Below are 18,737 nucleotides of genomic sequence, written 5' to 3'. Positions count from 1 at the left end.
TTAAATTGATCATAGTTTGATTATCATGATACTTATAAAAGTGAAAGAAAAAAAATGCTAAAAAATTTAAACATTTATTTATTTGTTTTTCTTGCTAAAAAGGTTTTCAGCATGTTTTGATTTCATTTAATAAACGATTCTATATTACCATAAACAATCATGCAAAATTTTATTCCGTGATTCGATTTATATGTTTCACAACTCCCTAAGATATAACTAAATTAGAATAACTATAAGATCCCAGAATTGTGACAGAGAAGGGAAGTGATAGAATCGCAATCGATATGTAAGATTTTGGCATTGGAAAATGTGCTAGCTGGTTTTGTCAAGAGTTTATAACTCAAAATAATGCATAATAAGGCATAATCAATACTCAAAATAATGCATAATAATGTATAATCAATACAATATGATAGTAAACATTCATGATATGCATACCGTAAAGTATAATATACTCCTCCCGTCCCGTCATAAGCTAGGATTTCTTTTAAATATGGGATTTAAATAATACATCATCCATTTCTTAAAAAGAGTACTCCCACGTCCTACTTGATCAACTTTCTATTTTAGGCTGTTCCACATTCAGATATTGATTTTCTCTTTTGGCAAAAGCAACACCCTTTTCCATCTTTTACTTTAACATAAAATATTTTATCTTTCGTACTTTATTATCTCAACATCTCTCCTACCTTTTCTTTGAAGGGGTTGGTAGCGGAAGCGTGCGTTCTAACGGATCACATAATACGGATCTATTTAGCAGATTATTCAGACAAAATCTATTCGCGTAATTATCACATGTATCATGCTCATAACTTGAATTTCAAACATGCTTTAGCACAAAAAATCCCTAAAACATGCTTGCTACGGAGTTAGCCAATTTACCTCGTTGATTCTCCAAAGAATCGTCGATTGCTCGCGCCTTCTCCACGATGATATTCAATACTAGACCACAGATCTTCTAACTGGTGTCCCGAACTGTATTCCGACATCAGGGTGGGCTGATCTTATCGAAACACTAGGACTCGAATAAAGAAGATAGAACTTTCTCACGGAGGAGGAGCTGAAGAACTCACGGAGAAGAAAAGAAGTAGAAAAAAATCGTTCCTCTTCTAATTAGAGAGAGGGACGAAAATTCTCACCCTAAAAAATTGTTTTTCTGTCTCTTTTATTCTCTTATTTATAATAGTTCATATTGGGGCCAGTCAGGGATCTATGGAAGGTTTTGGATATGGGCTCCCCCAATTAGCTTTTTACTAATTAAATTGAACCCACAATTTAATACAAGCTTATATTGGAATATTACGAGCAGCCACTACAGACGTAATATTGAACTCCCCATCCAAATCCGAAATTATAAGTATTCCGGGTTTCCATTTTATTTATTATTCATTTCCCGCGCTTAAGATATAAATGCCCATTAATTAATTAAAGTCTGCTATGGACTTAATTAATTAACATCTTATTAATTCCAAGAGTGGACTTAGCAAGAAACATTTATTTATTATTCATGGAATAATTAAATTCCAACTGGTCAGTTTCCGAATAATAAAACCTTGTTCAAGCTCCTCTTGAGGACATTATCAAACGAGACTCACCTCGCTCACGATTCAACATAATAGCAATCCTAGCACCGCTAGATAATGATCACCACTACCCAATATACCTGGATCGTTGGGTGACGAAAAACCCGCACCTTTGGTAAGTCAAAGTAGTAGATACTCAATATCGTATGCTCAATGCTAACGTACATTGATTAAGAAATAGATATTTATCAAGACCTCGTCTTTCAGTAGATAGCATAAAGACACGTCTTGCTGTTAGATCCATTCAGTGCAATACCACACCAACGTCATCTTATTTCAATAAGGCTTAGAAATAATCGGACTGACATTGCAACCTTTCACAATAGGTAGCCAAAGCCTATCTAGGTTGTGAAATTCTTCTTTTTCTTTTGCAAAGCATTGCTTAGAACCGACTGTAGTACCTTAAAGTGAGCACAGCCTACGACCAGTCTACTAAGCAAAAGACTTAGGCTTTGTTTACTTCTTATGCATTTAAATGTTTATAAAACATCTTATAAACGCACAAGTAAACACAATGAAATAATATACTGATTTTATTCGTGCAAACTGCTCGAATAATACTGAATCGGGTTAAAAGTGGATTATAGAGTTTTTCCGTATACAAGCAAGATTCCTATTCGTGCGAATTTGCTCGAAACATGCTTTTCCGTATACTAAACCTAACATTCTTCTCTCATAATTTATTCTCTCTAGAGCATTAGCAATGGCGGATCTCCCGAGCCCATGATCGACCCCCCGATAAGCCCCCGATCCATTGTGGAAAAGGGGCCTGTCATCGCCCCCACCCTCTCACCCAAAATGCCCTATTGAACGACCATGGCAAATGATAGGGCCGTTTATCGACCCTTACCTTTTTTTTTAATTTCTGTATTTCATATTTTCTACTATAAATACTCCACCCCATTCTTTCCATTTTCACAACATCTTTATCTTCTCTCATTTGTCTCTAATTTTCCCTCTCTATAAGAATATCAATGGCTTCTAGTAGCGATTTGTGTATCATATTATTTTGATATTTTATTTAATTTATTTGATAACAGAAGTGAAAAAAAATTAAAATATATAGTGATGATCTGGTCATGAGATGGGAAGTGATATATGCCTTGAGATAGGCCTTTCTATTACAGGGAGATAAACCATATGGGTAATAGGAAATAAAGATAGGTCCTTGAGATAGACATTTCCATTGCTAATACTCTTAACTCAATAAATATCATTTTCTTAGAAACCGTGCCCAAAAGAAACTCCTCACTTATAGTAAGACGGAGGGAGTACCTCTTTCCTATTGGGTATGTTTCTTAAAAATATAAACTTTTCATTTTAGGAAACTTTTTTCTCTCTAATGAAGTGAGACTCATTTTTCACTAATACGTCTCTTTAATTTCTCTATTACTTTACCAATTTTGCATTAAAACTTTGTCATTTCAAAAGTTCATATTTTAAGAAAATGATGAAGTCCTTAAAAAGTGTGCAGAAAGAGTAAATTACGAGAGAATAAATCAAAAAAGTGAAAAAAAAGAATAAAATATGCTAGAAATGAAATAAGACAGGAAAATGAATTATATTTTTTTCTGAAAAGAGAAATGACCCATTTTAGAAAGGACGTCTAAAAAAGAATATCAATCACTTATGATGGGACAGAGAGAATATTATAATTCGATACAATATATGGAAAACACAATTTAATACTCCCTCCGTCCCCAAAGAATATGCACTTTGGGGTCGGCACGAGTTTTAATGTAAAATTTGTGAAGTAAGAGAGAAGTAGAGAGAAAAAGTAATAAAGTATTGGTAGTGGAGAATGAGTCCCACCCCATTAAAGAGAAAAGACTTTCCAAAATTAGAAAGTGCATATTCTTGTGGGACGGACTAAAATTGAAAGAGTGCATATTCTTAAGGGACTGATGGAGTAGTATTAGGGTGTCCACTATAGGGGGCGGACAGCCCCCTCCCACCGCCGCCCCCCTTCTCGAACCGCCGCGGCTATAGCAATAGACAGCCGCGGCTATAGCCCCACTCCTTCTCTCTCTGCCACCCTCAGCCGCGTCCTCGCCCCGCACGCGGCTATCCCGCGTCCGCCGCCTCCCTCCCCGTTCGCCTCGTCCGCGCCCGGGGCGGACACCCTTCCCACTATAAGCCGCCCCGCTTCCGCCCCGCTTTCGCCCCAAACGCGGCGTCCGCCGCGTCCATATTATAGTGGACGCTCTTAGTACTCCATCCGTTCCACTTTAGGAGTCTCATTTGAGTTTGACACGAGTTTTACTAAATGTAAAGGAAAGTTGGTGAAAAAAGATAGTGGAATGTGAGTCATACTTTTATATATTAGTTTTATAATAAAATGTGACTCATTTGAGTTTGACACGAGTTTTACGAAATGTAAAGGAAAGTTGGTGAAAAATGATAGTGGAATGTGAGTCATACTTTTATATATTAGTTTTATAATTAAATGTGAGTGGAAAAAGTTAGTGGAATGTGAGATCTATTACCATTTATGGAATATTCCAATTGGGACTCCTAAAGTAGGACACTAAAAAATGATAAACCGGAACTCCTAAAATAAGACGGAGGGAGTAAAAAAATCCTCCATGCCAAAATTTTGGTATGATGAAATTTGATTAATTGAAAATTTTGATATATTAGCGATATACGATATATACTCATACTAATAATTTAAGTTTGATATATACTACTCCCTCAGTCCATGAAAAATAGGACACATTGTGAATGACACGAGTTTTAATGTGGAATTGGTAAAGTAAGAGATAATGGAAAAAAGTAAGAGAGAAGTAGTGTTAGTGAAATGTGGGGTCCATATTATTAGTAAGAGAGAAGAAAAAAAAAGTAATAGAGAAGGGAAAAAAGTAAGAGAGAAGTAGTGTTAGTGGAATGTGAGGACCATATTATTAGTAAGAGAGAAGTTGTTGAAAACTTTCCTTTTTTAAATGTGCTCTATTTTTCGTGGACAACCTAAAAATGGCAAATGTGCTCTATTTTTCGCGGACGGAGGGAGTATAACATTTTCAATATGGTGTACTGTACATTCTCATTCGTAATCGCAAAGATGAGATAAAGTTAATAGTAATAAAATCTAGGGCAGACCTACATAAAGATAGGGAGGGACTTCAACCCTTATTGAATTCAATTTTTTACTTTCTATTAGGCCATTAGCAATGGGGACCGTTCTCAAGGGCTGAGCGATCGGCTCCCACTGTCTCCTATTGTGGGAGGGAGCCGATGGCCACTCTGTTCTGCCTCCACCCCAAGGCCGATACATCGACCCAGCCGATCTCCCTTTTTAAAAAAAAAATTAATTCATCTTTTATCCACTATATACCTCATTCCCCGTCATTCACATTCATCCTTCCTCCAATCTCAATCTCAATTTTACTTCTCTCTTGTTTTTTTTTTATTTTTGAACGTAGGTTATTTTATTTTGGTTTTTTAATTTTATTGAAATTTGCTTCTCGTTTTATTCTTTTTTCCAATATTGTAATACAACAAAGAAATAATTTATTATGTATATTTTAATTTAGAATATTTAGACATTGATATTAAAAATAAAATAATATAGTGATGATGTGGAAATGAGATAGGCTTTGAGATGAACTCTCATTGCAGGGAGATAGGCTCTGAGATGGACCTGCTTACGTGGTAAAAGCAAACAGAGATAGGTCCTGAGATGGACTCCGGAGAGGGGACACCATTGCTAATGCCCTTGCTCCCTCTGTATCACTCTAAATGAAGCATTTGTATTCTGACACGAGATTTTACGTAGTGTTGTTATATGAGTTAAGTAGAGAGAATAAACTAAGAGAGAGAGAAAAAAGTAGAGAAAGTGATGATTCTATTTTTAGAAAAATGTTAGTTAGAGTGGGACATCCCAAAAAGGAAAATGATTCACTTAGAGTGGGACGGAGGGAGTATAAAATTATAAAATTTATTCGTATTTTATACACACTTCTTTCGTTTCCTAAAAATATTTTTTTCCTTTTTGATATGTTTCCTAAAAATAGAAACTCTCCATTTTAGGAAATAGAACTTACAATCCACTAAGACTAATTATACTATTTTTTCTCTTCCTCTTTCTTACTGTATCCATTTTTTCTCATCCCCTCTCTTACTTTATCAATTTTGCATTAAAATTCATGCGTTTTCAAAGTTTCTATTTTTAAGAAACGAAGGAAGTATAATAATTTAAAAAATGAACTGCCTCAAAAGTCCATAACTTTTCGGGTTGTGACACCACAGGTCCTTAAAAAAAATATCGTCAGAGGACCCTAACGTTAAACATAATCACGAATCATGTTTTTAGCCGCTTTTCGGACGGAAATGCCCAAATGGCTTGAAGGGCATTTTTGGCAATCCCTAAATTTACTGACATATGAATTATGTCACATTTCTGTCAACAACTTCTTATGTGATTTCCTAATAAGTTCTGGTACTTCATACGAGAATAAATTTTTGTCAATATTTGCACACAAAAAAACTTCTTATATTCCTTTATTTCTAGTTAGTGGTAACAATATACTAGTAATATCATGTAGGCAGTTCATTGAGAAACAACAAAAAATATGGAAAAGTGAAGTTATTTATTTATGAAATAAAACCTGAATAAAAAATACATAGAATAAAAAATATTTCACATTTAATTAAATGATAATTATTTTCTTGAAAACACTAACATTTAAAATAATATTTCATTATATCATCAAACTAATTTGTTAATCTAAGCCTAACTTTAAAACGGTTTTATATTTATTGATATTTTATTAAGAATTTTAATTTAGCTCAAACTGAAATTTTAAACATCATATGAATATTCAGTCTTTATATATAAATTAGCATAGTTTCTTGTCATTCATGATAAAATTGAAACATGAATAATATTTTGAAAATATTCTAGCATGTGACAGTAGCTATTTAATCCTTGGAGATTTTTTTATTAATAATAGTATATGAAATTAAGACAATGTAAATTTATAAATTAATACTGCAAAATTAGGATACTTACATAATAAATAAAATCGATCGATAAATCAAGGTAAAAAGCAAATAAAGGAGAAATAGAAACATCGAAAAATACCAGAAAAAGAGTTTTATAAGGAAGAAAGGGCCTCATTTTATTATTTTCATATTAATCAGTGCAGATAATGATAAATATGTCTATTATAAAAAAAATTAGAAGTGTAAATAATGACAAAATTTTATTTACGTATGAAGTACCAGAACTTATTAGAAAATTATATAAGAAGTTGCTGGCAAAAATGTGGTAGAAATCACATGTCAACAATATAATGGAGTGACAAATATCTCCTTTTAGGGTCTGAGGGTGTTTTGGTACATTATTCGTGATTATTTTTAACGTCAGGGTCATCTGATGATATTTTTTTTGTTAGAGACCTATAGTGTCACAACCCGAAAAGTTAGAAACTTTTAAAATAACATTTTGATAATATAAGCCACACTAATGTTCATTTCTCTAACTCTGTATAAGATAAAATATTATTTGAATATTAAGCATACATACTGAAATATATTGCTAAAGGGTGAAAAAAAAAATCTAAGATGCCATAAGAGTAATTCATGTAAAACATTACTCGTTTCGTCTCATAATAGATGACATACTTAGTGACGACAAAGATGTTATTTTGAGTATAAAATGGAGATAAAATAAATTTTTATACATTAATAATGAGAGATTTAAAAAAGTAAATATAATATCTATTAAAAAGTATGCAACCAATCATATATTCGTGGTACTTTGAAATGATTAAATAGATTTTTCAAAATCAGAATAACATAATTTTAAATGTTCAATTATTGGAGTGGGACCCGGAAATGTAAATAATTTAATTTTGGAATAATATTGCATATTAATTTTTAAGTGGAGATAAAATAAAATTTTATAGATTTATAATGAGAACTTAAAAAATTATATATATATATATAAAATATCTATTAAAAAAGAATGCAACCAATCATATATTCGTGGTACTTTGAAATGATTAGATAGATTTTACAAAACCAGAATAACATAATTTTAAATGTTCAATTATTGGAGTGGGCCCAAGAAATATAAATAATTTAATTTTTGGGATAATATTGCAGATGCGATGAAAACGAGTGGGTGGAGCGGCGGACTCACGCTAAACCTAATTATTTTCGCCCTCTCAACTTGCAATTGCCGTATGGTTGTAGTTGATACACGTCATCGAGACACGTGTTTTCACGCTGCCGCAGATGCAATTTTTCTCTTAAGTCGGCTACCTTTTCCTATATAAATCCCCTCGTTTCAGCTTCAATTTCCATCCTTCATTTCACCATCCCCAATTATTTTCTCCAAATCTCTCCTTCAATTCAAGGTACAATTTCTGTGTTTCTACATCCTTAGATTCGGTTATATGTTGTAAATTGTTTTATTTTGTTTCGATCGCGGCTCCTGATTGTTCTATCTTCTCATTTTTAGGGTAACATAAGTTGTATACTTTGAGTTTTAGGGTTTGGAATTTGAGATCTGAATTCTGTGCTTCTCGATTTGGTGATTTGTTTAATTATTGTCTTCAATTTTGGGATCTGCTATTCAGATTATCTGTTCCAATTCTGTTTCGTGGTCCTTAGTCGTTTCGATTTTGGGATCTGCTGTTTCGTGTATTGTTTTGTAATCCTTTGGATTGTCCTTGTTGGATTTAAAATTTTCGCCTTGTTAAGATGATCATTATTATGTTCCGTCAGAGTTTTGAAATTCGTCGGTCGTTTTTCTTGATTATTTAGGGATACTAATTGATCTGTTTATTCGGATATCTGTTTTCTGATACCATTGTTTGACGATACAGATGCAGATCTTTGTGAAAACCCTCACCGGCAAGACCATCACCCTTGAGGTGGAGAGCTCTGACACCATCGATAACGTCAAGGCTAAAATTCAGGACAAGGAAGGGATTCCCCCAGACCAGCAGAGGCTTATCTTTGCCGGAAAGCAGCTCGAGGACGGGCGTACCCTCGCCGACTACAACATCCAGAAGGAGTCCACCCTCCACTTGGTCCTCCGTCTCCGTGGTGGTATGCAGATCTTCGTGAAGACCCTCACGGGCAAAACCATCACCCTTGAGGTCGAGAGCTCTGACACCATTGACAACGTCAAGGCCAAGATCCAGGACAAGGAGGGCATCCCTCCGGACCAGCAAAGGTTGATCTTTGCCGGCAAGCAGCTTGAGGATGGCCGGACCCTGGCCGACTACAACATCCAGAAGGAGTCTACACTCCATTTGGTGCTGAGGCTGCGTGGTGGTATGCAGATTTTTGTGAAGACCCTCACAGGCAAGACCATCACCCTAGAGGTGGAGAGCTCGGATACCATCGACAACGTCAAGGCTAAGATCCAGGATAAGGAGGGTATTCCTCCGGACCAGCAGAGGCTCATCTTCGCCGGCAAGCAGCTTGAGGACGGCCGCACCCTGGCAGACTACAACATCCAAAAGGAGTCGACCCTGCATTTGGTGCTCAGGCTGCGTGGTGGTATGCAGATCTTTGTGAAGACCCTGACGGGAAAGACTATCACCCTGGAGGTTGAGAGCTCGGACACCATTGACAATGTAAAGGCTAAGATCCAGGACAAGGAGGGCATCCCACCAGATCAGCAGAGGCTCATCTTTGCTGGAAAGCAGTTGGAGGATGGTCGCACCCTGGCTGATTATAACATCCAGAAGGAGTCCACCCTGCACTTGGTGCTGAGGCTGAGGGGAGGAATGCAGATATTCGTGAAGACCCTGACGGGGAAGACTATCACCTTGGAGGTGGAGAGCTCTGACACTATCGACAATGTGAAGGCGAAGATCCAGGACAAGGAGGGCATCCCACCAGACCAGCAGAGGTTGATCTTTGCTGGAAAGCAGTTGGAGGATGGAAGGACCTTGGCTGATTATAACATCCAGAAGGAGTCCACCCTTCACCTCGTCCTCCGTCTCCGTGGTGGCTTCTGAACGTTGTGGAAGTTGCTTGGTCTGTGTCTGTTGGGTCGTGGTCAGTTTATTCCGAAGTTGGTGTCTGGTTTGCCGTTGTGAACGGCTAGTGAATCATTTAAGTTTCTCTCGTCCATTGAACAATTGGAGAAGGGTTTCCCCCTACTACCACCCTAAATAAATTTATGTTTCTATAATGACTTGTTTTGCTTCTGTGTGATTATCTACAAATGGCTCTCAATGTTTTGGTATTTGTTAATGTTCTCAATGTTCCATGGTAGTATTCTGTGTTTGAATTTAATCTCTCTTTGTTTTTGTTAATGTTGTCAGGTGCTATTGCTTCATTCCTCATATCTATTTTCTGTGGATTTTATATTTCATTCCTTGGGATGGATAGAGTTATTTTCTGTCTTGTTGCACATCACTTCAGATTTTCTGTGGATTTGGACGCTTAAGGCAATAAACTAGTAGTAGTAACAAAGCTAAAGCCACCTTAGCTGTGGTCGCATTTCAAGGCTATAAGTAGTTGCAACTTGCATATCTTGACCGGAATGACATTTTCTAACTATGGTTGCTTCCTAACGTTTTTTCTCGCACATATGGTCCATATCTGGCTAATCAGCTTATCATAAATGATCCATGGTCTCTCACATTTTATATCTATTCACTTCTCTATTTTTTTTATCTTTTACTTTACTCTATTTTCACTAAACTTTTTAAATATTATTTTTTCTTTAATTTTATGTAAAAATTAAAGCTTTCCTTATAGCAGGACGGATGGAGCTATATTTATTTTACTACTAAGTTACAGCTTTTCATATTAACATTATATAAGCTGTTAGATTTACTATATCTTTTGGGATCAATTCACGTCAGCATCTATACTTCTATTTTTTTTGGGATCAATTCACATCAGAATAATTTTGGTGATCTGCTTTCATTTTTTTTATACCAATATCGAACTATGTGATGGAACTATATCTTTCATCAAAATAAAATAATTAAATAGTTGAGAGCTTAATTGAAGGCTCAGTTATTGAGTATCAAATGTAATATTTTTCTTGCATTTCCTATTATGGAAAAATTCTGCTAAAATCGTTTTATTGGTTAAGATTCGTAATTAAACTATTTAATAAGTAAACTCAACCATATTTAAAACTAGTATTAACACCCGAGCTATGCACGGGACATAAGAGTTTCAGTTTCAAATAATGAATATAAAATATAATAAATATATAGAAAATAAGAATTGAAAGCAATATGGAGATTTAAAAAAACAGAAATGTACTTATCTTGTCTCACTCAAAATGAGGAATTTACTACTTCCCAGTGAATGAAATATTTATGCAATTTTAAATTATAATCTAAGTGAAGTAAGAACAATAAAATTAATGACACAAATAAGATGTGTGGGTAATGATCAAAGAGTATGAATTAATTAGAATAAGATGTATAAATAAAGAAAATTTGTGTGAGTAAAGATGTTTATTGAAAGTGCTATGCAAGTCATTAATCCAAATAAAAGGTAAATTAATATATAAATTTAATAGCTTAATTTATAAAAAAATAATTTGAAAAAATATATGGAATATTAAACATATCTACATTAAATATATGAATAATTTAAATCATATAAATTTAAAACTTTGAGAAGTCAAGTTAGAAAATTTGTATTGTCCAATAATCACATTTTAGTTGACTGTTTATTTCTTTCTTTTAATTTTAAACCATAGCATAACTTGATATACATTGCCAAAGACTAAATGAATTTTTTATATTGGAAAGAATAAATTTCTTACTTCCCGCCACATATACGTATAAAAAGTTAATTACTACTACTACTATCACTTAAATAACGATAATATTTTATGCATCTTGTTTTGTTTTGAATAATGTGAGAATTTACACTACTCTTTATATTAAGAAGTTATATTAAGTTAGATTTAATTTTAAATATATATAATGTCATCTTATTCCTTAGTTTAATCTATAAACTTAGTAGTATGGTTTAATTAGAGGAGAATTAAAATATAAGAACTAAAAACTTTAATTGAGTAAATATAGGATGGAAATTGTAAGCATTACATATATGTGTTGTCGTTTAGCTTGTGAATTAGTTCGGAGAAAAAGTATTACAATAAATGATTAAATCTCAATTTTAACCTAAATAAATGGAAGGCAAACTAAACTCTCTAGCACAATTCCAATTTAACTCAAATATAAGGCTAATTAATATATAAATTTAATAACTTAATTATAAAAAAAATTAATGGTAGTGCACTATTTAAATGTGTTTTAACGCTTCTTCAAGAAGTTAGCATTTTATTGGGTTATTATTTGTCCAATTGTTTTTGCCTTAAAAAATTATTTTTGAATAGGGCATTTTCCATTTTCCCTCCAAAAAGGGCATTAAGGACTTTTTATCAAACTTGCACTTTAGATTAGTATAGATTTAAATACCAACATAATAGTCACACAAATTTGTATTTATGTTATTATATGTACGCTAAGGGTATCCACTATGGGACCGCCGCACCTATAGCCCCGACGGGGGCTATCCCGGGGCAGATTATAGTGTAGGCGACGTCCGCCCCGGGGCGGACGGTCATTCGGCGAAACCGGGGTGAGGACGCGCCGGTCGGCCGCCGGCGGCGATAGGCGCGCCGTCGGTCTTCGAAATTTGCTTTTTTAAATTACCTCTATAAATACCACTCCTCCACCACCCATTTTTTCACCATTTTCACACACTCTCCCTTCATTCACTATCTACACTTTCACTCTCTAAAAATACACGGTGGAGACGACGAATCACCCGGCTCGCAGAAATCGGGCTATGGTGGCAATCCTTCACAGCAGTCGGGATACGGAGGCTATCCTTCTCAGCCGTCAGGATATGGGGGGTCTCTGTCCCAGCCGTGGATTTGGAGTCAATCTCCCCCGCCGTGGGCATCGAGTCCAAACCTTCCTCCATCTCAGTCGTGAAGGTCTTCTCCAACGCCCCCACCTTTTCAGGGGAATCTGAGTCGCTCGGCGTTTGGAGATTACAGACCCAACCTCGACGCGCTTAATCAGCCGCGTCCAGAGTCCCCTTTCCTATCCAGCCAATCTCCTTACACCGAAGCAGATCAAGACGCACTGGATACCATGATGGGGCTGCTCAGTTCCGGCGTCCCGGATACGCCTGCAGCCTGGGTGGAAATGCCCATTCCGACCCGAAGCAGTGCCGGGGGCGGTGGCGGTAGGGGCGACGGCCTCAATGGTGGTGGCGGTGGCTCGGGCAGCGCCGGAGGCGGCTCGAGAAGTGGCGTCGGTAGTGGAGGTGGCTCGGGCTCCAAACGGGGCAAGCTCTACACCAAAACGGAGTTCATTGCCGTGGCGAGGGCATGGGATGCCATCACATCGGACTCCATAGTGGGCACCGATCAGACCGAGGGGAGCTTTTGGCGACGCGTCCTGATGGCATACGACGAGTTCAAACCTGCCGGCGCCCGAGAGCTCGACCCAGAACAGATCTGCAAAAAGTGGTATAGGATTCTGCCGGCTACCAAGCGGTTCGTGTGCATATATCAGAACAACCTTCTCCACGCTGAGAGTGGCCGAAGCGCAGCAGACGTGAAGCCCCGTCGATGGGCAATACAACACGGAGGACTGGCCGAAGTTCACAATGTGGGAGGAGTATCTAGTCCTCGCGGATTGTCCGAAATTCAAGGCAATCTGCGCGCAAGAGGTCACTGGAGCTCTCGGGCCGAAGCGTACAAGACACAACCTTGCCGGGGACTACAGCAGCGGAAGCGGCTCGCACTCGTTCGAGTAGAACGACGAGTAAGTCGAAGAGCCCGCCTATATCCGCAGCGCCAGAGGGGCTCGAAGTGCATCCTGCCTATCGTCGGCAGCGTCTGGATCGCGCAGCCCGCAGCCCCCCCCAATCACACAGCCCATGGTTCCTGGTCCCCACGAGGTCTTGAGGGAGAACCTCGATGTGCAGTTGATGCAACAACTGCAGGACGTCTGCAGCAAATACCTAGCCCCCGATGACCCGTACATCAAGAATATATACCAGAAGCTCATCACTCGGATTGAGCGTCGTCTAGGGTTGGCTTATGATGCTCCTGGGGGAACCGCAGCCGGCAGCAGCGAGGGAGGAGGAGGAGAAGAAGAAGAATACGAGGAAGCCGACTCCGACACCGAGTAGATGGTGGCAGAGTTTTTATTTGTATTTTATTTTAAATATTCGTTGTATAATTTTACAATTTTTAATACAACGAATATTCGGTCTCAATTACCTCGTTTTCTAATTATTTACATTGCGATGATTTTAATTATACCTGATTGAAACTAAAAACATTTTAAAATGAAAATTGATTATAAAATTTGGGGGCTATTGGAAGTGTCCACCATAGTGGCGGAAATAAATTTTTGGGGCTGTGGACAATAATTTTAGTGCTGTGGACAAAATCTGGGGCGGGGCTATTGGGGTGTCCGCCTTACAGTGGACACTCTAAGAGCATTCCAATGAAGATCGCTTATTGCATGACGATGACATGGAATGGGAGAACCCGTTGCCAACGCTCTCTTCCTGCAACGCTCTTTTTTCACCAGAGTTACTTGAGTAAGTGAGGGGGTGGGTTGTTCCGCCAAACGCTCCCCCTCCTGGGCCAATTAGGAGATGTCGTAATTTGTACATTTATGGTTATTACCGTTATGACTCTAATTCAATACTGATGATTTTTTTTTTCATTTTCCTCATCTTATATTTAATTTAATTTACGAATTGTCTTATTTAAATATATGTTATACTCCCTTCGTTTCATAGTAGTGAAGTCATTTTGCTATTTTGGTACGCTCCATAATAGTGAAGAAGTCATTTTGCTATTTTGGTACGCTCCATAATAGTGAAGTTATTTGTATTTTTAGTAAAATTCAACACATTTCTTTTCACGTACTTTATTCTCTCTTCATTTCTCTACATTTTTCATTTGTACTTTATTCTTCATTTACTTTACTTCACTTAACATATTTTTTCTTAAATCACGTGCCTAAAAGAAACGCCCCAACTATAACGGAACAGAGGGAGTACGTTACAATTACATCAAAATACTCATATTTAAAAAAAAAATAAAAAAGACAAAAGAAAACCGCGAAATCGGAACAAGAATTGTGAAAACCGCCAAAAACCCGACAGTTTGGTACTAGATTCGAAACCGGAACCCCCAAATACCCTCAAGGGCCGGTTACGGTTCAAGATTCGTTGAAACAGGCGTAGTTCCAAACCGTAATTGTCGGTTTTGGAACCTTGGGCATGTCTAGACAGACATGGTCACTTGAAGCTTGTTTCGGAGATTGGGCAATGTCCTGAACGGAGCTTCGATCTAGCTACCGTTGCGAGTACTCTTACGCACCTAGTATTCGTATGAACTAAAACGGGCCCAAGTGTCATGATTTCAGTTTCTTTGGCTTATATATAAAGTTTAAAGACATGGAAAGATAGCCAATAACCTACTGAGATGCATTCGACCTTAATCTGCAAACTCGATCGAAAGATTAATCAGATTTCGCCTAAGGTGGGTTCGGAACACCGTGGTTAAAAAAAACTAATAAAATACAGTACTCCCTCCGTCCCAAAGAAGATGACACACTTAGGAGATGACACCAGATTTTAGGAAATATTGTTTTGTGTGTTAAGTGGTGAGAGAAAATATAATTTTATAATTGAGATGAGATGAAACTTTCTTCAAAAGAGGAAATGTGATATCTTTTATAAGAAAAATAAAAAAAGAAATGTGACGTCTACTCTGTAAGATAGATGGGGTACTACTAACGAGAATAATGTGAAAACGGTGAATCTTTTCACAATCACATTCTCTTCGAAGATCTGACCGTTGAGAAATCATTTCACAAATCCTTTCCGATCTCTCTCTCACTCATGGCTCCCGCTGCTCCCAAGTCCGGTGATGTGATTTTCGCCAGTGTAGATCGCGTTGTAAGTGTGAATAGAAAGTCATCGCTCTTTTCCTTTTCCTATGTTCTCATGGATACTTTAGTTTTTCCAATTTTGTTAATTTTTTGTTTTGTTCCATTTATGGCGATTCACTGCGGGACGCGATTTCTGTAGAACGCGGAGCTCTTTACTCTCACATACGGTGCTATCGTGCGCCAATTGATCACCGATCTGGAGGAGGTGGAGGAGGTTAACAAGCAGCTCGATCAAATGTAAATGGTTTATAGTTATCTTCTTTTCACTTTTTTAGTCCAAATATCTCTAAACAATTGATGATTTTTCGATAATTATGTTGTGTTACAGCTGAATTTTTCAGTACTTGAGTTGTTCCATCTCAGGGGTTATAATATTGGGGTCCGTCTGGTTGATGAATTCCTCGCCAAATCAAGCGTGTCAAGGTGTGTCGATTTCAGGGAAACAGCTGATGTGATTGCTAAGGTCTTATCTCCCATTCTCTTCTCCATACAGTTTTTGTGCTACTGAATTGATGATATCTGTCTTACCTGTGAAATTAGGGGTTTCATCCGTGGTTTAGCTTAATTATTCTATTAACATTACTTAAGTACAGTATATTTAAGAAACGAAAATGGAACTTGTGCTGTTTGGGGACATGATATCTCTGCTGGATTAAGCGCTTGCAATGCTCTCTTGTTTGAACCTATTAGGAATTAGTGCCAATCGAATAGTGAGAATACATCGATGCTGAAATTGAAGTGTAGTAAGAAGAAGCACCACATGCACAAAGGGGATTAAGTGTTTTAATGTGGAAAAAGTGTTCAGCATATCAAGTAAAAACCATAGTGTAGCCCTTATCTCAAACAATCTTCACTATAAGTACTAGCTGCTGCAAATGATATTCATTTACCTAAACTGCAAAATATTAAACTCATGCAAAGAAGTAGCATCTGCAATGAATCTAATGATGTAAAACTATAGAGTTGTCACCAAGTAGAACCAAAATGTATAAAGGCAACATCTCTGAGTTATGACTAGTCATTTCGCGAAATTCCATGCAGTTTGGGGACCATTGGGGGTATATATCATTACTCCCTCCGTCCACATTCTTTCTGTGGCACAAGATTTTAGGAGTTGTTAGGTGGAGTAAGTAGATATAAAAAAAAGTTAGTTGAAAATTTTAATGAGGAGAGATAAGAGAGGGATTTATTTTCAAATATAGAAAGTGTACATCGTGGGACAAACTAAAAAGGAAAGGTGGACATCTTGAGTGGGACGGAGGTAGTAGTAGGTTTATTCAGTAGCAACTGTAAATGAATTCAATTTGTTGTGAAGCTTTGGGGTGTACTTGTGGCAGAACAAGTGGTACCCTCATGTATAATGTCCATCATATGCTCCTTCAGATTGAACGTCAAATCACTTTTAGATTATTATATAAGTACCAGAGCTTATCTGTTTATGCCTAGATGGCTAGATTAAAAGTATACCTTATGAATTTGTATGAAGCTCTCCATGTGAACTCAATGCCAATGTGGTGCTCCCTACATAGAGTTCCAGTTGTTTATGTATTTGTGTGATTTTTTCTGTTCTCAATATTTTCATTCCTCTACAGGTTGGATTCAAAATGTTCCTAGGTGTCACTGCATCTGTCACTAACTGGGATGCAGAAGGAACAACCTGTAGTCTCATTTTGGAAGATAATCCTTTGGTAGACTTTGTTGAGCTGCCTGATACCTGTCAAGGTCTTCACTACTGCAATATTTTAAGTGGAGTTGTCAGAGGGGCTCTTGAGATGGTGAGCATTCTACTCTCTGCTATCCATCATAAACGAAATGTTCTCTTCTTTGTTTTGCATGCATATTTATCATTTCAGCATCTGATACTTTATATTTTTTGTACAAGCTTGCTTGGTCCTCTTGAAATATGACTAATATTGCCAGTCCTTATTTTCAAATAAAAATATAAACTGTTATTAGAATAATTGGGAAAAGATCAACAAGTTGCGAGCTTATAAAGAATTAGTTCTCTATGAAAGCTCAGAGTAGCACTTCCTGAAGTATTTAAGCAACTAAGATTGATAAGGGCAAAGGAAGTAGAAGAGGTTGGGTCAGTGGACAAGATGATCAACAAAATATGCTCCTGCCCCATTTTCGTATTGCTCTCTGGGCTCCCTTTCCTTTTCTCTTGCGTTATTAATATTGTACTTTGTTTTGTTTTTTGTATACATGAAGTAACAACAGCTTGTCATATTAAAACAGTCATGACCAGAATCTTTCAAGTACTATGACATAGTTACAATTATCATCTCTATTCTTTTGTTTAGGTCTCAATGAAAACCGAGGTCACATGGCTGCGCGACATGCTTAGAGGGGATGATGTATTTGAGTTGCAAGTCAAGCTTCTGAAGCAAGTTCCTGAGGAGTACCCATACAAAGATGATGAGTAACTTGCTTCTTTTGCTCTCAAGTGTTAGCCTTGTAACTCCACTCTTCATTTGGACATTTTGCACCTCCTTTCGGCCTAGCTACATTTCTGTGCTAGTAATATCACGTTCAACGAAAAAAAGAAAAAAAAGGATTTCGTTAAATTACTATTTTGCTTCCTCTTGCAGCTGCAAGTGGTTGCATTTTGTTGTGTTCGTTTGTGGTTATGTGTTCTCTCATATGCATTACCAGATATGGTAACATGGGGCGTAGATTATGATGTTTTCCCAACTTGTTTCTGGGGGCGTAGATTATGATGTTTTCCCAACTTGTTTCTGCTTCGTCTGGTTTATACATGTATGAATCTAAGACACACTTTAATTAAATGATTACAACAGCTGGCAGTGGCAGTAGCAGTAGCAGTGGTGGTGCTCGAGTCAGTCGACGTCTACAAGCAAAGGTAGTTTTAGATTCGTAAGTTTTAGATTCAATGAGTCAAAGCTCAATCTTCTCCTTGGGATGGCAACTACTATTTCGCCTTGCGCTTGTTGGCATCTGGGTAAAACTACATAAAAACTTGGCGGGCGTAGTACAATCCCGATATAAAATAAAATTGAAAGAAATTACCCAGAAGCATGTAGACTGAAAACTGGAAAATACATAATCGAAACACAAAACCGTAATATTTAAGCGCCGAGTCGAGTAAGGCTTCTTTCCGCAAGACTAAATACGTCTTGGTGTTGCTCTCGGTTCAGCGCGTCATCTACAAAGATAAAACGGTTCATCTTGAATGTAGCAGCATCGCACACAAACAAGCTCG

At 37.1% G+C, this 18,737-nt stretch overlaps 2 protein-coding genes across 2 annotated transcripts; both read left to right on the top strand.

The window, feature by feature from the left end:
• The first annotated feature begins 7,788 nt into the window (after nucleotides 1-7,788).
• Nucleotides 7,789-9,738, top strand: LOC121786442 (polyubiquitin). Its single transcript, XM_042185081.1, has 2 exons — nucleotides 7,789-7,945; nucleotides 8,417-9,738. Exon 2 carries the CDS (start codon nucleotides 8,417-8,419, stop codon nucleotides 9,560-9,562), a length of 1,146 nt encoding a protein of 381 aa, XP_042041015.1. The 5' UTR covers nucleotides 7,789-7,945; the 3' UTR covers nucleotides 9,563-9,738.
• A 5,622-nt stretch (nucleotides 9,739-15,360) lies between these two features.
• Nucleotides 15,361-18,081, top strand: LOC121786213 (trafficking protein particle complex subunit 3-like). The gene is made up of 5 exons (XM_042184801.1): nucleotides 15,361-15,521; nucleotides 15,654-15,751; nucleotides 15,878-15,977; nucleotides 17,107-17,289; nucleotides 17,818-18,081. Exons 1-5 carry the CDS (start codon nucleotides 15,465-15,467, stop codon nucleotides 17,938-17,940), a joined length of 561 nt encoding a protein of 186 aa, XP_042040735.1. The 5' UTR covers nucleotides 15,361-15,464; the 3' UTR covers nucleotides 17,941-18,081.
• Nucleotides 18,082-18,737: the final 656 nt, after the last annotated feature.

This window comes from Salvia splendens, chromosome 22 (genome assembly GCF_004379255.2).
Source record: "Salvia splendens isolate huo1 chromosome 22, SspV2, whole genome shotgun sequence".
NCBI lineage: Eukaryota > Viridiplantae > Streptophyta > Magnoliopsida > Lamiales > Lamiaceae > Salvia > Salvia splendens.
This window is presented reverse-complemented; position numbering and strand designations above follow the sequence as displayed.